The sequence below is a fragment of the Mustela nivalis genome (genome assembly GCF_964662115.1).
Source record: "Mustela nivalis genome assembly, chromosome: 1".
NCBI classification, from domain to species: domain Eukaryota; kingdom Metazoa; phylum Chordata; class Mammalia; order Carnivora; family Mustelidae; genus Mustela; species Mustela nivalis.
Window position 1 is genome coordinate 59,800,791 of NC_139020.1, and position 24,954 is coordinate 59,825,744.

Consider the following 24,954-nt stretch of genomic DNA (forward strand, 5'->3'; position numbering starts at 1 on the left):
AGCGCCACCGGGTGAGAAGTTCACGGCTCACCTGCTGGCTCCCCCGGCCCTGTGGGGGAGGCAGGAAGGGAAGGCTCGGCTCGGCGGGGTACCGGAGGCCTGCGGGGACCCTGAATCCGTACCCAGGCAGGCCACTCCGCCTCTGGTCTCCTCCGGAACGAGCCGCAGGTGACCGTCTGCCGCGAGGGCGGGGCTGGGCCTCCCAGGTCCCGCCGCTGCGCTCCCCGCGCTGTTCCACTCCACGTGTCCCGCCTCTCGCTCCCTTGCCTCCTCTCCTGGGGGCTCCTGGTTCACCGGGCTCTCTCGGGCCTGGCCAGAGCACTGGCAGCCTGCAAGGCTGTTAAGCCCGTGGAGGTTGGAAGCAGACTGATTTAGTGTCTGAATCCCAGTTCTTAGATTTAACTGCGTGGCCTTGGGCCAGAATTTGGCTGCCCTGAGACTCAATTTCCTTATCTGTGCATTGAGGGTAATGATGCAGCGGGATAGGGCTCTTAGGGACATTGAATAAGATTATCTCTGTGAAGACTTTTAGTACGATGCCTGGTACCTATTAAGCATTCAAAAAAACCCTAGTATTATTATTGTCTTATTATTGTGCTAGCCCAGTGTATCTGTGATTATCTCTATCAGGGGGTAGAGCCAGGTTTTGCAGCCAGGCAGTGGGGGCTCCCAAACTCGAGGCCCAGAGTGTGGTAGGTGCGCCTGAGTCAGGCAGCGTGCGACAGAAGAAAGGGTGACTGTATTCTTTCTCCCGCACCTACCAGAGGTGTGATCTGGGCACCGTCTAGCCTCAGACCCTTCACTTGTAAAATGAGGATAGTTCCCCTGTCTTGCTGGGGGTGCTGTGAGGGTTACAAAGAATGAAAAGCTCTTAGCTTGGTCCATGGTACATGCTACGGAAATGGTAGCTCTTGGATGGCTTCTCTTTTTAGATTCATGCAAATTCAGATTAGCCTGGAGGACCCAGGTTACTGAAGACATAGGAAATACACTTCTTTGACTCCAAGGACATAGCATCTACAGTGGCGGATGCTGGTGTGGCCGGGGGCTCACTCTTGGTGCCCCATTCCTACTGCCACCACGGGGGAGTCAGGAGACACCTGTTTCAGTCCCAGACCTGTGTAATGGGCTGTGGGAGCCCCTCGAGCAGGTAACATTTCTGCACACACGAGTTCTGCGTAAATGACCCCTGTGATGGGTTCCGCTTGTCACTCTATTGAAAGTCTCAGGGTCCTGGAGGAACAGTGACCTCCACCTGAAGCCCTCTCCTGGGCTGGGAGGTGTGCGTGTGTGCGTGCGCGTGTGTGGGACTTACGTGGGTGCTCCTGCAGGATGCTGGCGGTGGGGGAGGAGAGAGCCTGGCCTGGGTGGGAGGGCCTGAGTCTAACTCCCTGCCTGGGTTTAATGAGCCCCAGAGCTCTGTGAGGGCTGCTTTTCACCACCTTTTCTTTGGTCAGACAGGGGGTTTCAATAAATCTTTAGTTCTGTGGACTCCCCTCCTGGAATTGTTGAAGGAGAAAGCTTTTTGCAAATGACTGGAAAGCCCTTTGCAAATATAAAGTGCTTATTTAGATGCAAACGAAAAATCCAAGGTGCCTGTGACTCATCTGGTACCTATTGTGCTTGCTGCAAAGACGCGGAGGCTTGCCTGTGTGATGGGTGCCATTTGAGAGCCACTTAAAGAACTCCCTGGTGAATGAATTTGGTTGCATTATTCCCGGGCCCCTAGCGGAGGACTCTAATTCTCACCGCTCAGAACGTGTCCTCCTCCTCTGACACTTTCTCAGCCTTCTGCCCGAAGCTAGTTCTGACCCTGGATGCTGGGGGAGGGGGCCGGCCCCCTGGGGAGGCAAGGAGCCAAGGGGGGTGGGGGGAAGAGGGGCTGGTGCTTTTTTAAAAAAGAAAAGGCAGCATTAATCCAAGCATCCAGGGCTATGCCTAAGAATCTAATGACAATAGTATTACTTGCTTTCAAACCTCTTTTTATCATTTCGTTTCCTTTCCAAGCTCTTACTACCCTGTTAGTACATATCAAGGCTTCATGGCCAAAAAAATGCTGAATCCATTTGGTCAAGTTTGTCAGACTGGTGAGTAGCATTGTGTGCAGACCAAAGGTCTGCATGAATGACTGCATTTTTAATGAGTTGACCAGCTATTTGGCATCTCATGAACAGAATTTAATGCTGTGTACTGCACACGGCCCTGAAGGATGATGGAGACCGCTTTTCCAAGGCCGATTTTCCTTCCTAGAACAGAGGAGAGGCTCCGTCTTGAGGTTTTGTGAGGATTGGGTTCATGCGACATACAAGCCAAGAAGAAAGCATCCTTCCCCACTGGGGTGTAAGGCAGGGCTTGTTCCCCAGATTTCAGGTAGTGAGGGCAATGCATTCTGGGGCTTTTCCTCAAGGGAATGGAAGCCAATATGAGGTTTACTCTTTTGGTGGTGGTGGGAAATGGAAGTGTAGGTCAGGCGTGGCTGCCGCCCGTGGGAAGGTGCTCTAGGGCAGTTGGAAAGACGCACCCTCTCCTGATCACCTCGAGGTCTGCAAAGAAACGCTGGCTGAATTCAGTTCCCAAACGCATGTGCTGGGCACAGCCTCGCCTGCTGGCCTCACCAGCCAGCCCCACGCGTGTGAGTGTGTGTGGATGGAGAGCGGAGGCACCATCTCAAGAGGGTAGAGAGGAGGGCTGGGAACCAGGAGGCAAGGAGGGGGCTGCCCCACAGCCTCTCCTGGGAGCTCCAAGGCTGATCTTCACCCACTCACTCATGTTCTTTCTGAAGGTGCATATTTGCACTCTGAACACTGGCTACCTTCAGGCCAGGACCACTCAGCCCCGCTTAAAATTCTTCATTCAGCGTTTATAACCGGCACAGCAGGGAGACTCACAGGTGATAAGGAGCTAGGACTACTGTATGGGTTTGGGGTAGGAGAGGTGAGGATAAGCAAACCAGAGGCCATCTGCTTCTTATATCACTTATATATTTAGGTACTGAGTGTCCAAAAATCACACAAAAATCTTACATGTTCTAAGCAGAGTTCTATTCTCAGAGAGCTAAATATGTTATAAAATCCCTAACTATCCCTTCATTTTAAAACAGCTTTATCAAGATACAATTCACGTATTGCACACTTCATTCACTTAAAGTGTACAATTCAATGTTTTGGGGGGTATTTATGGAATCATGCGACTATCTCCCTTTATTTTTAAACACATTCTTTAATGGTACGAGTCCCAGCCTTATGGACGCGTTCTCTAATTCTCCTTCTCAGCTGGAGGCAACCAACTGCTTCTTGAGTGGTAAAAGTCAAAAGACTATCAGTTGACTGATTCGCCTGCAGTATATCACTAGAGGGCGGGGTTTTCGGGTCCACCCTTTGGTTATTGTTCAAGATTCCCACATCAGCACATGAAAGTGACTTTAGGCTGTTGGTAGAGAGGGCAAAGGCCCTGGTCCTGCAAAGGTCAAACACTGGGAAACGAGGAGGACCTGCTCTAGGACCTCTTGTTAAAGGCAGACCGGAGATGTCTTGAGATAGTTACAGAGAAAGCACCGTGATGGAATCAAGCTGTAGAGATTTGCAAGGGCTTCATGGGACAAGGGGCAGGTGCGGCAGACCGTGAAGCAAAAGAGGGATGTGGGGCAACCCAGAAAGAGATGAGATTGAAAAGATAGACTGAGGCCATAGGGCAGAAAATTTTGACTCCTAGGCTGTGAAGGTAATTCTGATATTTACTCTGCAGGCCAAGGAGACGCTGAAGAGTTATGGGGGCGGGCAATGGGCCTTTGGACTTTAGTCCTGGGGAAATGATTCTGAGAGAGGCATGTGGGACCAATTAGGAGACTGTGGCAGAAGTCTGCTGACGGGTCATGGGAACATAAAATAAGCAGGCATACTAAGAAAGGGAAATAGGGCGGGCCGGGGGGAATGGCAATAAATGAAGTCCAGAAGCCGTCAAGCCATTCCTAATTACTCCCAATTAGGAATCACCAAGAAAGAGGAAGGGGACAAAACCTGAGATTCTAAGGCAATGATGCTGCCGAGAAGAGAGGACGGTTTGGTGCTTTGATGGTTTGGCTTTTAAAGTTTTGAGGAGCCAATCAGCCATCTAGGTGGTAATATGGTTTGAAACTCAGGGGAGATCTCAAGGGTGTAGCTGGAGATTTGAGGGGGCTTAGCACAAAGCCCAAGATTATGAACTTGGAGTCAGATAGACGTGAATTCCAATGCTGACACTGCTTCATACAAGGGGTGTGTCTTTAGGTCAATTTCTTAATTCCCCTCAGAAGTTGGAAGTGAAGCCAACAGTAGCGGGTCAGTTGTCGTGGAGATGGAACGAGTGAGAGCCTGTCAGAGCCTGAGCACAGTGGGGTCACTTCTCAATGACTAGAAGACCTTGTTTGGGCTCCCCTGTTCAAGCTAAGGAGGGGATGGATGGAGCTGCTGGGAGAAAATGGTGGAGGAGAGAGAAAAGGTGGGACAGGAGGAAGAGTGAGGAACAGAAGTGCCCAGGGCCGGGGCACCCTGTTCTTCGGGATGGAAAGCGATGCCACGTGGGTGGAACGTCCCCGCATCTGAGTCACAATCAACAGAGATCCACTCACTCCAGCAACCGAAAAACTATTCTAAAGAGACATCATTGTTTACTTGTTTGCTTTAACCTCTCTGAAGGAGACAAACAGACAAACAAACAAATAAATCACAGCCATACTTCCTAAAATTGCCCTTCCTCCATCCACGTCTCTCCTCTCTCCCTTCCTTGCAGATCTTCCCATGCTTTTCTCGTTCCTCTTTTTCTTCCTCTTTTTCCTCCCTTCTTCCCCCACGTCACCAAAAACAAAACAAAACAAAACAAAACAAAACACCCCCCCCAAAAAAAATAATAACAGGAAATTTTCCTCCCAACTCTCGTCAGCTTCCCTTCTGTCCTTGACCCCGTCCCCCATTACTCCTAATTAGGAATCACCAAGGCCCCCAAAGGATGGTGAAAAAGTAAAGCCAGAATCCTCTCCAGGGCTCTGGGAGGAAGGAGAGCCTAGGAAAGCTTATGGGATGATTGTTTTTCTCCTGTCACTGGAGTTTCTTCTCTTCTGCAGATCATAGTTTAAAAGAAAAAGAGCGAGAAGAAGATGTCCTGGTGGCTGAGTTCCACTTGGCAGGGAACCCAGTGCCCTCAAACGCAAAGCCCGGATGCCCCAAACAGCAGGAGTGGCTCCCCCAGGCTAGTGTCCCATGCCACCTGGCAGCCGAGACCCGCCCACAGGGAAATCCCAGCCCTACCTGTCGATACTGATGGCGCAGAGGTTCAGGATGCTGGCCGTACACATCATGACGTCCAGGGTGACAAATACATCACAGCAAACGCGGCTGAAGTTCCAGACTCCACCTGTCACCTGAGCGGCAGAGACAAGTCGGTCAGTGTCCCCCGCGACCCAGTCATCTCGGCTGCCTTCCCGAGGCTCCCCTGTACCTGCGACCTGCCCTCCCTGTGCTTGGCACCATTGTTGCCAAGGGCAGGCAGAGGCCGAGGGAGTGCCGGGCAGCCCAAGATGGTCACCCAAGAAAGGACAAATTCACAGAATGTGAGAACATTAGAGCTGGAATTCGTTCAGTGTTTCTCAAAGTGTGGCCAACAGTGGGGTGCTCAGTAACGATACACATTTCCGAAGGCTTCCCTAGGCCAACTGAGTCAGAATCTCTGAATCGAGAGTCGATGTATTTTCATTTTTAAATAAGCCCCCTCCAGTCCCTCCCCACCCTTGCGCCCCCACCCGCATGCCCATTCACCAGGGTTGGAGAATTACCGATCAAGTTCAACCTCAGGAGGAAACTAAAGCTCATCGCGGTTAAACAATGGGCCCATAGACGTCCAACAGGTAGTGAAAGAGTCTGGGTGAGAGCCAGATGGGTGCCCTGTGCCCAGTCCACCTTTCTGAAGCCTTCTGCACAGTGGAGCGCCTACTCTATACCCAGAGAATACGCTGAGGACACATTTTCCACAAAACCTTACCTCTAAAATGAAAATCTATCTGGCTTCTGTTTTAAAGCTGGGATGCATTCTGGAATGGTATCTGTAAGAGCCTATGTGAAATCAGTCTGTGCCAGCATGCCCGCCTTGAACACCCCGGCTTCAGTGCCCAGGAGGTGGGCGGAAAGGTGGGTGCAGGGCATTGGAAAGGGGCGCGGGTCCTCTTGTCCACTCACAGCACCAGGGAGGACAGTCCTGACCTCACACATTTAGGAATTCTGAGAATGAGAAACTCATGAAAAGGAGGATGTATGGTCATAATAGCTGATTTACGGGAGCCAGGAGAATGAGGGATATTTTTCTCAGTCCATAGGATGCTTGTATGCTGCAAAAGCTTCTTGCAGAAGCTTTGAATTTTGTACATTAAATTTCATTTTAACATATGTCTCCTCTGCAATATATGTCTTAAATTGGGTAAAGCCCACTTTTGTTCTGTAAAGTTGTAAATGCCTGTTTGTGTCTGTGAGCTGGGGTGAAAATGTAGGTGAGAGAGGATAGTTACAACAGCAAACTCCAGTGCGTGCTGGGTGTTTATTTGTTCGTTCATTCATTCATTCATTCATTCAGCAAGTAGTTGTGAAGCCCCTAATACTTGTTTATAGAGGAAGCATCTGTTATGTGTTTTAAGAGGTTTTAAAAATGTGTTTTGGGGGGTGTACTTCGGGTGGCTCAGTTGGTTAAGTGTCTGCCTTTGGCTCAAGTCATGATCCCAGAGTCCTGGGATCGAGCCCCACTTCGGGCTCCCCGCTTAGTGGAGAGCCTGCTTTCCCCTCTGCTTTGTGCACACGCTCGCTCTCTCTCACTCTTGCTCTATCTCAAATAGATAAATAAAATCTTTAAAAATATATACTTCCGGCCCTGTCCTTGAAGAATGTATATGATAACTGAGGAGCAAGGCATTCTTAAATAAAATAACCAGAGATCATCATGAGGGCCTAACATTGTGAATACAATCTAATGTTTATTGAGAACTTACCTTATGTGGGTCACTGGCCCACGTGACCTATTTCAGGAATTTCTATAGCTTTGAAACTTTAGATTCTGAAAACTGAATTTGTTTTTTACTATATGGGCTCATAAAGCTTTTTGGGGACAAATTATACATTGATCTGATAGGAAAGTAAATGACTGTTAGTTAATTCTGTGGGAGCGGAGACTTTGACTTGTTTGCTGCCACATCCCCAGCTCCTAGAGCAGGACCTACCATGCAAATATATTCTGGAAGAGTGAATGGTCTCTGACAAAATCTGTATTAATACTGATAGTTAACATTTATTGGATGCTTACTAAGTCTTGATGTTCTGCGAAGCACTTGATGCACATGACTTTTATTGGTGCTTATCATCCTATGAGAGATGGCTACTGTTTTCATGGTAGAGAAAGGGACAAAAACTGGGAGAGGGTCGGAACCCCACCCGGGGTGGAAACAGCCAGCAGACGCAGGCAGTGCACAGGAATGCAGGTCGCAACCTGCCCTGTTCGAGGGGAGCGTCAGGTCAGGAGGGACCAGGTGCTGGAAAAGGATGGGGGTTGGGCTAACACAAGGGGAAGGGAGAAAACCATATGCTCATCAAGGATTTTTGTGTAACAAACGGCATCACCTCCCTTCTCGGAAACGGGCACCCTCTTTTCGATCACCTCTCTCACAGGGTTCCAAAAATAGTGCAAAAGACAGGGGTGGCTGCTGGCCTTGGGGTCTAGTGAAAGCACACACTGGGCAGGTTTTTAGTTCTCTTGCTTTTTAAGCCCCTCATGGCCAAAGCCCTTCAAGCTGTGCTCTGACTTCTCTTGTGCGCCCCACCCCCCACCCATTCTGGCTGGCCTCTTCTGTCTCTAACTCTGCCTTTAAAATCCCCATCCTCCTTGATCTCAGCTAAGTGTAAAAAAAAAACCAAACCAAAACAAAAAAACACCCACGCTGACCCAGTGGATTGAAGTAATTCCCACTAAGGTGCTGTCACTTAGGCTTCCCTGGGTCTTACTCCTTAAAATAAGTCTTTAATTGGTGGATGTGCAGTGGAAATACTGATTTTACTTTATTTATTTATTTTTTTACTGGCATCCTCCACATCAAGTAAATAAGAGTAAGCAATCAGTAGAGCTGCGAAGGGCCATGACCACGCCTAAGTAACTCTTACAATGTTCTCACAGCAACCTGATGAGGGAAATAGTGTTTCTAATTTATCCATACAGAAATGGAGACTGAGAATGGTTGTGTGATTTGCCCAAGGACACGTAGCTGGCAAAAGAAGCTGGAATTTCAAACCCTTAATCTTAACAATTACTCCATCCACGTCAGTATCTTGCTGTGCCCCTGCTGGGAAGCACACAGGTCCACTCAATCCTACCATCGTAGGAGGGATGAGAGCTGGCACTGGCCCGTCCTACCACACAGCCCATATTTATTGAGGGCCTGGTACTTTGCCTGGGGGAGTATACTGAGATAAATGAAACCTGTTTTTGAACCCCAGGGCTTCAGCATATAGTGTGAGCACGTAAGGGGGACAAACATATGAGTGGGTGTGGGTGAACTGAGGGCCCAGGAGAGACAAACCAAGAAAATAACTACGATACATTGGGAAAAGTGCTGATGGTGAGGTAAGGACAAAGTGTGGGGGGAACATAAAAGGGAAAGCGAGTTTTGAAATTAAGGCAAAAAAAAAAAAAAGCAAAAACAAAATCTGATGGATTTAAGCCTCCTTAGAGACATGATTCTACCTTTCTCCTAAATTCTAATGAATAACTCACTACAGGATTCTGCACAGCCAGGTGGTGTTACTCTCACTTGCTAATGAATATAACTAACTCCCTTTGGCAATGCAGAAGGTGGAAGTAAGCAAGAAAGTGTCTTCAGGTACCGAAGTTGGCTATTGATTTCCAACAGACACAGCCTAAGGCAGCATTTCCCAAATTTACTGATTATAAGGCAGCATTTCCCAAATCACCTGAGGCTCTATTTAAACAAAATGATTCTCAGGCCCCAGTCAGAATAATAAGTCCCTCCAGTGATTCTTCTACTGCCTGGGAGGTTGGGGAAACCCGGGTCTGGGGATTTGGGGGTGGAAGTGGGGGCATGACATTGTCTTCAGAAATCGTCATCCCTAAAAGCAGGGGTCCTTGCCCATTCTGTGTCCCACGAATCCCTTTGTTCTCGTGGTTCCCTTCTCAGAAGAATATTTGTAAGTGTATATAGTAAAATACATTAGATCACAAGGAATACCAATTATATGGAAATATAGTTACCCAAGTATTTTAATATATGTGCTTCTTTAATAATGCACTAAATAACAAAGCCTAGCGACAGGTCCAAAATTCCTATAACTTCTAAGTACTTGGGAGTGTAAATGGTATTTCAAGGTGTGTACGACAACTGTAACGCGATTTGAAAATAGAAATATCTGTGATTTCTCTTGGGGACAGTAAGGATTTCTTCTGCTGTGGGTTGATGCCTACCTTCATATTTGAAGAAAATGCTCAATTTCAGTGTAGTGAAAATAAAGAAGTAATTTTATTTACATCCAAGTTGATGGACTCCCCTGATTAAGAATTCCTGCTCTAAGGGATGGGATTTTTAGTTGTGTGGGGAGATGTCCAAGGCGCAAAAACGGAATTACTTCTCTAACCCCTTCATTCCATTTTTGTTCGCCACATTTGGAATCTTTCTGGGGTGCAGAGGGATTGCGGTGAGGCGAGATAGGGGATCCAATGACCTGAATCCCAATTTCCTCATCTGTGAAATGGGGGACAGTTTACAGATTAGTGGCTGTGAAATGTTCATTTGTAGCAGGTGGCCAGCTGCTTGCATGAATTACCTAAAATAGGAGTGGGGGAGGGGCGCTGGTATGATTACCATAGACTTCCAGGGCCATCCCTGGAAATGCTGGTTTGGTGGACCTGGGGTAGACCCAGTAGTTTGTATTTTGAACAAGCAGTTCTCCGTAATAAAGATTTAGCTCAGAACTGCTCAAAGTTTAGATGTGTAAGAGTCATGGAAGAACCCATTGAAAATGCAGACTCTCCCTTATTTTTACAATGTCATTACAAGGGTCAAAGTTTCCTCTCCCCAAAAATAGTGTTGCTCTTTCCCGTAGTCACTATCCGACCTTGATTTCCTGCCTCAACACTTACCCCCTGCTCTTTTTTGCTTGGTGTATATTACTCAGTTCTCACGTCTTTTTTTTCCCTGTCCACACTGGGACCCAAGTAGTCTGAGTTTAGTATTCTAAAGGTTCCTCTGGCTGCTTACGTTGCCTTTCTGCCCTGATATAAGTGCATTAAATATCACAAAGGATGCCTAACCGAGTGGAACAAAATGGGATGTTTGTGCTTGGAGAGAGCTCCACACAGACTGCAGCTTCTAAAGCAGGAAATTAAAAACTTGAGAGGGAATCAGAGATAGAACTATTTGTTGTGGCACAGAAAAGAGTTTTTGAGCAAGTGCTGCAAACTGAATTAAAGAGACGGCCAGGACTGAGCCCACTGAAATAGAACCTACTCTGAGATCACCTGCATGATTTCTATCCTAAACTTGCAGCTAGGCCCGAGGACAAAGAAAACTGAAGAAGGTCAATGACTAGCCCCTGCTGGTCACCCAGCCCAAGCCAGGCTCCTGAGTGCCTTTAATGATGGGGATGGTACCATGAAAGCCACTGTGTTGTGTTTGTGCTGCCATCCCCTGCCTTTGTTCCAATAGTCCTTGGAGTCCACTGTGAAACTGTGAAATTCTGGAGCAAGTCTTTGGTGTGCACCATGGAAGGAACATATTATCTCTGCTAAAACAACTCTCATCCAGTGATTAGTTCAGAGAAAAACATGTGCTAGAAGCCAGTCCAATCAAGTACATCTTAACATTTCTAGTAAAAATTCTGGGACACAGATTTTCCATCTTGGTGTGAATGGTGAGGTGCACACATGTGAGGCCTATAGTTTAGACTATGCCATGGGTAAGGCCAATTCCTAGAAGAGAGCTGAGAGAATTGTGGAGAAATGGAACTGGAGGCTGGTTCCAACTGTGCCTGCAGCCCACCCTACCACGGGACTTTTAAAGTTCTTGGTGTGAAAGCAAAATGCATTCTGTTTGTTGCTTAAGTCGATTGGAACTCAGTTTTCTTTTACTTACTACTAAAAGTGTCTTAACTGAGATATTTATAGTTCACACCTTTTAGTTATCAAAGTACTTTCTCACTGATGATAGTTGAGCCTGACATCAAGCCCATGAGAAAGAAAAGTATACTTGTCACCTCCATTTTATTCCTTTGCTTCTAGGTCTTCTGACTTCCAGTTCTGAGTCTTTCTCATAGCATAATCCTGTGCAGGAATGACATTCATCCCAGTGAATTCCAGAAACGCAGTGCTCTGTGACATTTTGTTTGCCCATCTCACAGTAATTCTTCCTCATACCACATCCTCTTTTTAAATAAAACCCACATTTTCACTTTCTTTTCTCTCCTCCCATGTATCCTTCCCTTATGATCCAGTTTTGGTTAATTAAACTTAAGTGAAGTCCCTTAGAAGAAACTTTGAGGCATTCCAGGGAAAGGGCTTTCTCTTTCCCTCTCTTTCTTTCTTTCCCTGCTGTCCCCACCTATCCTATTCTTGAACATGGCCATGATGCTGAGGGCCATGGCGGCCATCCTTTGGGCAGCACGAGGAGGTAAGCCAGTTTGTCAAGGGTGGAAGAGATTGGTCCTTGACGACACCATGGGGCAGCTAAATTGACGCCAAAAATCCCCTTCCTCCAGAATTCTTGTCGTGTGAGAAAAGTAACTCCTCTTTGTTTAAGCCACAGTGAGTAAGGTTTTCCAATATTTACAGCATACACACTGGTGCCTGGCAAAATTAGGCCATTTTCCTTCAAAGGAAAGAATCTGGCCAGTATGAGCCAATATTTCCTTCAAAGAAGATAGATGTATTCAAATCAAAGCACAGGAAGCTGTGAATTTGGCAGCTAATTTGGCCACTACATTGTGTTCGTCTCATTTCTGTGCTGTCCTCTTGGACAAACATTTTGTGCTTGTCCTCAAGCCTACAGCAGTCTCTGTACTGTGGTCAACACTGCATCCTTTTCTCTTTCCAAGGGAGCCCTTAGGTATAATCATGTAATTACTAGACCAGTTACTCAAACTGGACCACAATTAGGACAAGTTAGTATGATTAATGCTTTGCTCTTCTCTGAGATGCATGGACTTATATATTCACAGTCCTTTTAAGGGCCCAAGGTACTCTTTTCTCTCATTGAGATACCCTGTCTGCTTCTGAGGTCCACAGAAATCAGGCAGGTATTTAAGATGAAGAAAATTATATACTGTGTTGGGTTAGGGAGACCTGGTCCTTTGGAATAGAACCTTCTAATATCTTAACTGGTTGTCTGTTAATTATGGCTGCTTTAAGTCATGTTCTTTTATTGAGAGAGACCCTTAGAGGACTGTTGGTGAAAGTGGTACTGAAATATTAAGTTGCATTGACAAGAGCTTTAAAACAAGTAGGGAAGACCAAAAAGAGGTCCAAAGCCCATTTCCCAGTGGCTCTCCACTGATCTTCTTTATATGATTGCAGACGTGTTTGACCATGCTCTTGATTGCTGAAAACTTGCACCAAATAACCTGTTGGACAGAATGTGCACTGATTTTTATGAGAGGGAGCCAAGGGGAGAGATCATAGATCCAACCTGCAGAGAGTCCAGTAAGCCTTTGGCAAGATTCATGCTGGCTCTCTGTGGGGTCGGTTGCTCTTCTATGCTCAGCAGAAGGGGGACATCATCAATTTTGGCAGGTGTGGCTGACAAGGGATGCCATGTGTGTCTAGCATGGAAAAATCACAATGTCAATATACTACACCAGTATCTACAGAGATTTTCCAAAATGGCCTATCCAGAGTCCTGGAAGCAACCCCAAAGAGATAGTTGAATAGGGATCTTGGGGGGCTTTGTTATAGATACCTGAAGACTGGCTTTATTTCAGAGGCAATTAATTTAATATATTTATTAGAGTGAAGGTCCTTCTTTCTGACATGCAGGCTTCTGAAAGACCTAAGAATCCTTGTAATGTATAGGGGTGGACAGAAATACTTTGAGGTATGGTATGGTGATGTTATGAAGCATTAACTAATCCATTCTGGTTGGTAGCACTTTAAATCTGCCTACTCTTGAGCAGAAATATCACATGTGTCTAATTTCTTTTCAGTCTCATTATTATTGAATGTAAAAAAAAAAAACAGCTCATTGAAACAATAGATATGGCTGCAGACGGTGTAAGCAGGAATCGCCCATCTAATGCATACATTATAGAAAAGAGTCATTTAATCATTCATACAGCAAATATTTATTTAGCACATATTATGTGCCAGGTAGTGTGTTTGGACTACAGGGGAGAAAAAAAAGAACAAAGACATAGCTTCTGACTTCAAGGTTGTCTCAGTCAGTTTGGGTTGATGGAAAAGTCAAGATAATTACAAGATTTTTTGCCATCAGGATTATCTTAATTGGGAAAAATTAACGTTTGGTTTTTCCCCTCCAACTCTTCCCTTAGCCTTTACATCTATCCCTATCAGCCTAGATGTTTTTCTGCTTTTGCTTTCCTTTTCTTTTTTCTTGGTTTCTTTCCTTTATGTTTCCCCTTTGAGATCATAAGTCTAATTTTAGTTCCCAGTCATTCTTGAATAGGGATACCAGCCTAGGCAGTCTGTGTTTGAGGTTTTTGCTCTCCTGTGATATGTCATACTTAATTAACTGTCACCTTCACTATTAATATTAACTGAGATATTAATTTGATGAATTTTAATTTATCTTAATCATAGCATCATTTTGATCCTTCACTGGATACCTCTTTAAAATGATACATGATACACAGTGCAGGGGAGACATATTAATGGTACATTAAAGTGTTTTTAAAAAGCTCTTTAGTAATTGCATGTTTTCCTGGTAAGACTATCTGTTTCTTGAACAGGTGTAGGCACCCCGATTCCTTTGTTAGCAAATGGATGTTTTGTCTTGATCACCTCCTGACTCTGTTTTGCACTCTCAAATGAAAATACTTTCAAATTTAAGAAATGTTTCTCTCCAGAAGAATTCTCCAGGGTCTGCTGCATTATCTGACTGGCGAGGGCTCTGTACTATTAATGGAGGCATCAAAAATATAAATGTGAAGGTTTGGTCTGTTTGGTAGCAGAGTCTGTAGAGAGCTGGTACCCAGGAGGAAAGAACTGAGTGCAAGGGTAACTAAACTATCAAAAGAAGTCTGATCTATTTGCAGACTGTTTTTTATCTTTTCCACTTAGTCTTTACATTTTTTTTTTGTTTTTTCTATTATTCCTACCTCATCTCCCTCCCCCCTCACTGTTGTCCTGCATCCTTCCAGCACACCCCTACCCCACTGTATACATTAAAACACTGATGAAGCTGCCCACAGACTGCCTCCCTCAACCCCCCCCCCCCGACATCTTTGAGACATGACTGGCACAGCGATTAAACCTAATGCATTTTTAGGATGTGTTACATTACTCAAGTCCAGTCACCTGGTTGCTGGAGACCCAGGAGCACAAGCATTCCTGGCTCCTTCATTCTGATGTGGGCATGTCATGTCCGATAATGGGATAAAGGGAGAGTGACGGGACCTCTCCTTCCTTCCTAGTCTCAGGATCATGGCAGGGAACATTTTGAGTCCAGAGGCCAGGAACGCAGGGAAGACAAAGACAAGGACGGTCACACAGGCAGCCCGCAGGTGGGGCTCACTCACCTCCAGGTACACCACCCAGGGCATCACCAAGGTGGCCACCAGCAGGTCAGCCACGGCCAAGCTCACCACCAGGTAGTTGGTGGTGGTCTGCAAAGCCCGTTCCTTCAACACTGCCACACACACCAGACCGTTGCCGAAGATGATGGCCAGGATCAGTGCACAGTAGGAGAGTGCGTAGTAGGTGTGCGGGCGGGCCCGGCTGGCCCCTGTGGAGTTCTCTGCCCCACAGGTGGAGTTGATCTGGCTGCTCAACTGGCTCAGAGGCGCCATAGCCCAGAGGGAGAATAGCGACCCCTGTGGGTTTCCTGGAAGAAGACAGAAAACAATGTGGGCAAAACTGGACCCCTTGGAGCTTGGCCGCTTGGGTACATGTTTATGGATTGCTTCAGCAAATATTTATCGAGCACTTCCTTTACGCTTGGTACTCTTCTAAGCACTGGAAATACAACAATGAACAAAAGGGAAGATATTCCTGCCCTCATGTTGGGGCCCACTGGGGGAGGAGAATACAGTAAGCAGTAAGATAAAGGATGCAGTATGGAGGAGAATACAGTAAGGAATGAGTTAAATAAAGGATGTAATACGTTCGATCATGAGATGCATTTTGGAGAATGATGAATCAGAAGAGGAGGTGAGGAGATGGTGAGGATTACGTGTGTGTGCATAGGCTATCTGAGGGCAATTTTTTTTTAAACTTTTCCTAAGTTTCAAGCTTTTTTTTTTTTTCTTTTTAAAATTTTATTTATTTATTTGACAGACAGAGATCACAGGCAGGCAGAAAGGCAGGCACAGAGAGTGGAAGGGAAACAGGTTCCTTGCTGAGCAAAGAGCCAGATGCAGGGCTCAATCCCAGGACCCTGGGATCATGACCTGAGCCGAAGGCAGAGAGGCTTTAACCCACTGAGCCACCCAGGTGCCCCATCTGAGGGCAATTTTTAACCAGGATAATCAGGAAGCCCTTGTGAAGAAGGCGGCACCTGAGTCAAACCTGGAGGAGATGAGGAAGACAACCCCGGAGATATCTGCAGGAAGAGTGGTCCAAGCAGAAGGGATAGCAGATACAAAGGCAGGACAAGGTGCTGTGTGGAAGGCAGCAGGCAGTCCAGAGGGGCTGGAGCCCAGTGAGGCAGATACAGAGTGGAAGGGTGTGAGATCAAGAGGCTGTGCAGGGCACTGAAAGAGCTGTGCTTGGACCCTGAATGAGATGTAGAGCTGTTGCAGGATCAGATTCCCAGCTCTGCCACTTCCAACTGCTGGACCTTGGGCATGTTACTGCACCTCTCCTCTCTGAGCTTCATTTTCCTCCTCTGCAAAGTGGAGGAAACAATGGAATCCACCATAGGGTTTTTGTGAGGGCTAATTGAGCTATTAAATATGTAAAGCATTGAAAGTGATGATACCTAGAAAGCCATGTAAGTGTGAGCTCTTTTTCTCATACTGGACAGTTTCTTTTAGCTTCCCATCCCCCTTTCCTTTTTTTCTCTCCACCCTCTTCTGTTGCCCCATCTGCCTTTCCTCCTGCCTCCCTCTGTCTCTTCCTTTAGTTTCTCATCTCTGTCTTGCATCTTGCTTAAGGCATGGTGGGTGTGGGATGGCGGCTTGTGGGAGAAGAACTCAAGAGTAATGCAGTATAGAGACAGTGTAGTGGTTTTTATACTTAAGGAAAAATTCATGTGTGGAGTTTTGTTTGAAACCTCCTAATTTTGAAAGACTGGTTGCCAATTAAAAAATTTTTTAAACTCTATGAAGTCCCTTCTCACCCCCCACCCACAAAATCTTACATCTACGGGCCAATGGCCCATAAGCATAAATTTTCAACTTCTGAGCCCTCACTTTTCAAACAGGGAAATAAGACCCAAAGAGATTAGTAACATGTCTTAAGTCATAAAGCTTATTAGTGGCAGAACTAGCATGCAGGCCTCTGATTCTTCCAAAACTCTCCTTTGGCATCTGCAAGCTGTAACAACTGTCGTGTCACCATCCCATTGGGAAGAATGAATCCTCGAACTGTGGGGACTTTGGGCTTAGGGTGGGAAAGGCATCGGAGCCCCTCAGCTGCCCCTGTGACACCAGCCTCTTGGGGCCAGTCCTGAAGAAGGGACTCTGGGCTCTCATAGCCAGGTTTTTGTGTATCCAGGAAGAAGTGGGGGTGGGAGGGGGAAATGTGACAAAAATCACCGTGTCTTGTAGAAAAATATGGAAATGACTGTGCATTAAAGCCTTGTGTGCTGGAAGAGGGACACCTGCCGTGGGATCTGTGCTTTAGACGGTCCCACTTCAGACCGCCTCTGTCATATCCTCCCTATGGGATGAGGTCATGCTCTCCCACAATGCCAAGGAACACATCCAACAAGAGTTCACTCTCTCATTCTAAACCACATTCTGGGCACCAAGATCACAGAATTCTCTGACCAAACTGCATGGAGCCTGTTTCCAAAGCCCCATTCTGGATCTGTCAACCTGAGTGTAGGCTGTGTCGTGGATATTTAGGACCCCTGAGCTCAAGGGGTGGCTCTTTAGGGGAGCTCAGATGAGATGCTTGGGTACAGCATGAAGTGGGGAGAAAAGAGGATGGAGTCCCTGGAGCAGGATTTGGGTTGGAAAGCAGCTTCTCCTGCCCTCTCACATTTTGTTTTGAACTCTTAGGGACCAGGAATCCTAAATTTAAACCTGGCCTTCCAGATGGTTACAGAGGTATATTTTTCAAGGCAGGAGTATTAAACATCTTATTCACTGCTTTGTGGGTTATAACTAAAATGCTTAGAAATGGAGTATATGCACCTCCATGGGAACACTTGCTCCAGGCAGAGGTAGAGGTTGGCTTGGTGGCCAGGCTTTGCTCTCAATCCTGGTATCTGCAGCTCCCCGTCAATGAAGGAATTGGCCTAATCATGATTGTCATTTTGTGTCTCATTTTGAAATGTTTCATCCTGGAATGTGTAAGTGTGAAAATGAACAAATGATTGTAAGGGGCCGACTTGGAATGAATTCAGAGAATTATTTTAAAAGAAAATTGTTCTTTATCTTGGCACACTGTTTGTACTCAATAAATTTTAAAACATAATAATAGTTTCTGATAATAATTATAATTTTCTCATTATTTGGAAAGGGCAGCTGCTACCCTGGAGATAGGAAAGCTGCTGCCAAGAGCTTTTTGAAAAATACAATGCTTTCTGATTGTTGACGGATATTTCTACCTTTAAGGCCAATCTCAGACCCAGAACACCTTTCCTCCCGCAGCTGGACCAGTTGGGAAAACAGTAGCCAGAAATCAGTCTTCCATGGGATCTGTAGTTAGCTACTGATGTCTTAGCCTGATCTCACCTGACAGGTAAGATGGAAACACAAAACCTTGGGATATTTGTTACCACCTTGGACTTTTTACCCTGTTGATGTTTGACAGCTACTTAAAAATAGTGCAGCTGAGTGTCAATGGCTAATTAAACGAAAGGAAACCCTCAACTCTGAAAATCAATTGGGAGCCTGATGTTGGAATCATAATTGCATGGATTTCTGATTTATTATTGTTTTTGCATGTACCATCTCTGGTCTTAGGTCCTGTGTAGTAGCAGGTGGGTGTAGCCTTGGTTGTCCAGGCAGTTCCTAATGAGTTGATGTGGGAGATGGAAGCAGCAAGTGAGTGAGAGCCTGGATTACTCCCCGCCTCTCAGCTAATTGTTTCAACTCTCTCCCTCCTTAGAGCTTTCTTTCATCTCTCTCTCTCTCTCTCAATCTCTCTCTCTCTCTCTCTCTTTTTTTTTTTTCCCTTTAAACCAGTATTGCTTATGTAACACAGAGCTGGGTTGGGATTTTTCCTTTCTCTTTCCCTCTGATAAATATATTACCAGATATCAAACTGGTTTCTGTTAGGGAAAAGCAGGAAGCCTGGAGAATTTTTTAACTTAACCACTCTTTAAGTAATTCATACTGATAGCCTGGTCTCCTCACCAGCAAAATGTGGACATCATACCCACTCCGTGGGGTTATTGCGAAGATCAAATAATATTATATATGTCAAGTCTTGGCACTGCTGGCATCTGGGGCTGGATAATCCTTTTTGGAAGTGGGCATTGCAGGATGTTTAGCAACACTCCCCTTAACCCAGGTTGTGACAACCAAAAATGTCTCCCGACACTGTCAAATATCCCTTGTGGGACAAAATTATTCTCTCAATTGAGAATTATGGCTCTAGCATAATGTCTAAAACAAGCACTTGAAGTACTGTGGCTTTTATTATTAAAGGGGAAGTGGGAATAAGTGAAGGGGTCAAGTAAGCTCCAGTTGCAGAGTGGCCAATGGACTTGGAAATTAAGAGATTACTGGTGACCTCAGCAAAGAGTGTTAGTAGTTAAGAATGGATGAGCAGCGAGAAAATGGAGAAGGCAAGGACTAGAGGATTAGGGCTGGTCTTACTCTTTTAAGATTCATTATATATAACACTACTCACAAATTTTAATAAACCTTTCAACTTCTTACAAAGTATTGATTTACCTTGGTCTTTATAGTTTATTCTAGCATCTCTGAAAGTGAGTGCATAATTTATTTTTATTTTTTGAATTAATTAATTAATTTTTTAAATAAACATGTATTTTTATCCCTAGGGGTACAGGTCTGTGAATCGCCAGGTTTACACACTTCACAGCACTCACCAAAGCACATACCCTCCCCAATGTCTATAACCCCACCTCCCCTTCTCCCAACCCCCCTCCCCCCAGCAACCCTCAGTTTGTTTTGTAAGATTAAGAGTCACTTATGGTTTGTCTCCCTCCCAATCCCATCTTGTTTCATTGATTCTTCTCCTACCCAGAAATGGAACAAATAATTTATATGGAACCAGAGTGCATAATTTATTTTAAAGAGCAGAGGGACAGAGAGTAGTCAGGCCCCCATCAGCTATGACATACATCCTACTTTACTGATATTCCCTCAGTGCTGAGCTACATTCTGCCTAGAACGTTTGTGAGGTGTCTCCTTGGCACTTGGTTGCATACCAGGCGTGTTAGGAAGATACTCATTAAGGTTTACCAGGTCTTAATTATTTGTTCCCTTTCCTTAAGAATACTGAATTGGGCAAAAACCAAAAACAATAAAAACAAACACATTTGGGTTCTCAATTTCCTTCTGAAGACAGTAGTCACCATCTCTTCTGTTTACTACTGTGTAGTGGGTACCTAAACTTTCTCTCATTTTAATATTTATAGTATCCCTGAAGGTGGATATTGATATCTCCTTTTTATAGACTAAAAAGCTGAGTCTAAATTTTCTTAAGATTATATAATTTGTAGGGAGTTGTATTGAGCTTAGCTTTGATCTTGGGTCTCCTTAAATATCAAACTCACAGCTTACTTAATGTGTCTGTGGACATTGATGTATGGAGACATTTCCAATTAGAGCTGGTTTTTCCTAAACTCAGAACACAACACCTTAAAAACAGGGTTCTCTGACCAGATCTTCACTTGCATCAGATCCCTATCTTCTGCCCTCAGTTTCATCCTGACCTCTAGTCTGCAAAGCTTTTCTGGTTCTGGGCTTCAATGCAGACTTTCTATATTGGCTGAAAAAATTAATAATTATAGCTAAAATTTATAATCATTATCATAGTTAAGCCTCGCAGCAACCTGATAGAGAAAGTAGGTCCTATTATTACCCCCATTTTGCAGGTGAAGAAAGTAGGTAATAGAAAGGTTAATTATCTTGCTGGGGTCATACAACAATAAATGATGGAGCTCATTCAACTCTATCTGTTTCTAGACCCTACATTTTTAACTACTCCACTATTGGAGTGAGGGAGACAAACTTGAAATGGAGACACATTTTAAAACCTTGCTTTTTCAGAGCACCTGACCAAGCCCTGTGAGAAGTCAAAGCAGGTGCACACTGCACATAGAAACAGTGGGAGTTACATTGTCATTATTATTAGAGGCAGTCTTTAGCATTTCTATGGCACTTTATTCTTGAAAATTGCTGTCTAGTTTACTTTCCAATGAAGATTCACAAGTGCATTAAAATACATAGCATACTTATATATTTGGACATATTTACATTGTTGGCAAATGCGCCGAGAAAAACCATAGCTGGAAGCCAAGGTTATATACATTTTAGTCTCTAATTAAACCTACTCCATTAGGCAGAGAATTCCCACCTTCCCTAACAACTTTGAATTACCAACCATTTTATCATTTTAATCAGAGAGAAAATGGAAAGTCAATGGATCAATCAATAAGCAAACATTAATCAATGGCAAATCTCGGTGCATTAGATATTGAATTTAATAATGAGTAAGATCTATTTTGTATTTGCTTTAATTCATAATCCATAATAAGCAGGCTTCTGTATAGATGCTTTAATATCAAGCATTCATTTGGATACTGTCAGTATTTTCCTTGCTTGACACCACTGCTCACTGCTAGCCATGCAGACCTTTGAAAATGTTCAACTAAAAATAAACATGTGTCTGAGCAAAATTTTTTCATATCATATTTGCTTCTCTTTGGCTCCAAGAGATCCAATGGTGTGTCAAGCAGCAATTCTTCATGCATAACTAAGGACAGACATCTTACTGACCTTTTAGTATCAGTAAGAAAGGGGCTTCCCTTATAAAGTACAAAGAGACATGCAGAATGAGTGTAAAATCCAAGTCCCACTCTGCTATTGCTGCTTTATTATTTGTGCATGCATTTTGATAGTATTCGATTAAACTAAATGCCTGAACTGGAACAAATACCTAATTGCAACAACTTCAGTTGACCCAATAAGCTACAATAAATAATGAAAGTCCAACAATTAAAAAACAATATCCTCAAAATCATATGCTATCATTAAAGAAAATATACACAATCATCATCTCAAGTACTGCATATCTCTGTTGGGAATAATTGGATTCTGACTTGGAAACAGCCTGACTTTAAATAGACCATTGAAAACAGTGCCTCTTCAAACCCTCAGCCCTGGATTACCAGGATGCTAAATTGGGGAGTTTAAAATAACAGACCCTTACAATTAAGTAAGACCCTTAAGGGGAATACAATCAACTTCCATACAAATCCCAGGGATAGTAATACCTTTTTATTTTCCATCTTTTAATTCTGCCTTGATAGAGCTTCTAGAGCCCATGAGGATCTAATTTTGGGGGAAAAAAAGAAAGAGAACAGGTTTCTATTGTCAAAAATGAGGGAAAAAATGAAAACAGCTTCTTTAGGGTTTCTGGTTTTTAAATAAGAGAGGGTGCAGAGTTTTAATGCATATTTGTAGAGAACCACAGAACCCCAAGCTGGTTAAATAACCTTCCAGGAAAATGCTGTGCATTAAATTAGAAACAAAAAGAAAAATTACTTACCCTGAAAATTTCTTCTGATTTCTGGAGACTGTGGAGTTTAGCACCTCAGTGGCTGCCTTCACTTACTGACAGCAGACATGCCCAAGCAAAGCAAACTTTGCCTTTCCAAGGACACCGAAACTGTGGAAATGAACAGAAAGAAAATCACCCATTTTTGCCTCTAAGGTGAAATCACTTGTGGGCTGCTCTTACAGCTTTCCTATTAGACCTTACTGCATGCTTCATAGCTGCTTTCAAATCCATGCGTTTCCTCTAGAGGATTTGGGAGGGACCCTGAACTGATCTGTGCTGGGGTTAGCCCTTTAGAGGCTCTGTCCTTGGTGCTGAAAGCGAGGTGTAGCAGGCAGAAGCAGGATCTGTTTTCTATCTGTCTCTCCTCTTTTCCCTCTGAGCCTCTATCTGCTGCGTGCTATGTTTTTTTAGTACATGTGTGTTTCCCCCTCAGTGCTCTTTTTATCCGTTATTCTACTGTCTTTCCTTCATGCTTTAATTTCTCTTGAATAACTCTAACCTTCCTCAGCTTAATTGCTTGGGCAGCTTTTGGTGGGTGTAAAGATGATCGCTACAGAAGAAGCAACAGATCAACAAATTGCTACCACAAGTGGTTAATAAAAATCTGTAAAATTTAAAACACAATTGACAGAATAATTGAACTTGGAGGTGTAAGCCTGTCTGGGAAAAGAAGGTTAAAGAAAATATATTACAGTGGAAGCAAAACTGAGGCGTGGAATATAACTGGTGATAAAAAGATGAGATAAGCTTAATATGGTGAGAAGTGTTAAATATTTGTTTAACAGCACTCCTTGCATTCAGAGAACTCTACAAAAACATTTACCGATTCGTTCTCACTGCTCTTCTGAGATATATGTGAGTAAGCTTTCTTAACTCAACTTTAGAACTAGCTGAAGTGGGATGCAATTAAGGGCAATGCCAGTAAGTCTCTGAAGCAGCACTAGAACTTAATCTTACCATGGTCACCTATTCATATAACATCTTACCACGGAATCCTAACTATTCCTTGTTCTCTTGTTTTTGAGCTCTTCTTCCTTCAGACAGGGTGGCAAGTCTTTCACTCCTTTCTCTGCCAACAGTGGATGTGCTTGGCAGCTGCAGTGCAGACAGTCATGGGGAGTCTGGTCCGAGTCTGACTATGATGGAGACCTCTGCTGGTTGAGAAAGAAGCAGCAGTAGCAACAAGGTTTAAATATGGCTATTCCTAACAACCACATTAATTGAGCATATACTATTAATCAGTCATTTTGATTCACTCTCTCTTTTAATCTTATCAACAACCCTAAAATGTAGGTATTATTTTTATGTCCCTAATTTACAGATAGGAAAACTGAGGCTTAGAGAGGTTAAAATAATTTCTGAAGGTCACACAGCTAACAAGTAGTGGAGCCTGGATTTGGATCCAGACATCTTAATTCCGGAGCATGTTCTCTTAATTCTTCAAAAGGTGAAAATTTTAGATTTCCCAGGAGACTGACAATATGTCATAGAGAATAATAATTATAATGACAAAGATGATGATATCAATCATACAATATTTGTATGCTGACTAATAATTTATAAAGCATTTTCTCATTCATGTTCTTGTCTGCATCTTACATAAATCCTCATGAAACCTGCTTTTACAGAGGCTGCTATGGATTGAATTGTATCCCTCACCCTCTATTCCCCCCAAATTCATATACTAAAATCCTTACCTTCCAAATATGACTCTATTTAGAGATAAAATCTTAAAAGAAGTAACTAAGTTAAAATGGTGTCCTTAATCCAATCTGACTGGTGTCTTTATAAGAAGTCAGAGAGATATCAGGGAGTCACACACAGAGAAAAAGTCACATGAGAAGGCAGCCTCTATAAGCCAAGGAAAGAGGCCTCAGAAGAAACCAAACCTGCTGATGTGTTGAACTAGAATTCCTAGCCTCCAGAACTGTGAAAAAATAAATTTATGTTGTTTAAGCTACCCAGTCCGTGGTATTTTATTATGTCATTCCTGGGAAACTAATACAGAGACTTAGAAAGAGTAGAACCGATATCGATGGTTGCTCATGATTCATAGGGCATACATACATTGTTATGTGACATAACGATAATGAATGTGCCCTAAAGCTAGAACTCCCAGCTTGAATGTGAACCCGTAGTCTCTTCTTCTGTGGGTCAGGGGATCAAGAGAATAGGTATTGTCCAGGGTTGGTATGTCCGATTTGTAAAATTGGAGAGAGTGTGTGAGTAAATTGAAGCAGCAGGGTAGTTAAAGTTCAAGGTCTTGGGCACCTGGGTGGCTCAGTTATTTAGGCATCTGACTCCTATTCAGGTCATGATCTCGGGGTCCTGGGATAAATCTTGTGTTGGGCTCCCTGCTCAGCACGGAATCTGCTTGTCCCTCTGCCCCTCCCTCCACTCATGCTCGTGCTCATGCTCAATCTCTCTCTCTCTCAAATAAATAAATAAAATATTTTTTTTTAAAAAAGGTCTTAACTGCTCATTTTCAATACCATGGGTCCACCTTTGAGTATCCTATGTTTATTTTCTTAAACATTTGAAGATACTGTGTCTTATAATAATGTTGTCTGATAATACATGAATGTAGCAAGGTAGGGAATGTAGCAGGGAAGGCTAAACTTTCTGTGTTGGGATCCCATGATGTATCCTCACAGGGCAACCATAAATGTTGCTTGCAAATCTTTCCTCACCATTTTTGCTATGCCTTTTTGGGGCAAAGTTCAAAGGAAGATAATGAGTGATGAACATTCTTATTCTAATTCTATATAGGACCAGTGGGTGGAAGAATTAACTGCCTTGCCCAAAGTCATAGATCTTGGCAGTCCTCAAGCTGGATCAAATGGC

General features: G+C 44.0%; 1 protein-coding gene across 1 annotated transcript in view; it reads right to left on the minus strand.

Annotated features, from left to right (window-relative positions):
- The window catches only part of DRD3 (dopamine receptor D3), a 38,616-nt gene extending 16,467 nt beyond the window's left edge, over nt 1–22,149 (minus strand). The window contains exons 1-3 of the mRNA XM_082692221.1: nt 22,099–22,149; nt 14,763–15,067; nt 5,283–5,395 (exon numbers count right to left, since the gene is read on the minus strand). Of these exons, the coding sequence (XP_082548347.1) occupies nt 5,283–5,395; nt 14,763–15,032 (383 nt within the window). The 5' untranslated portion in view covers nt 15,033–15,067; nt 22,099–22,149. The remainder of the gene's footprint in view (nt 1–5,282; nt 5,396–14,762; nt 15,068–22,098) is intronic.
- Between the last annotated feature and the right edge of the window lie 2,805 nt (nt 22,150–24,954).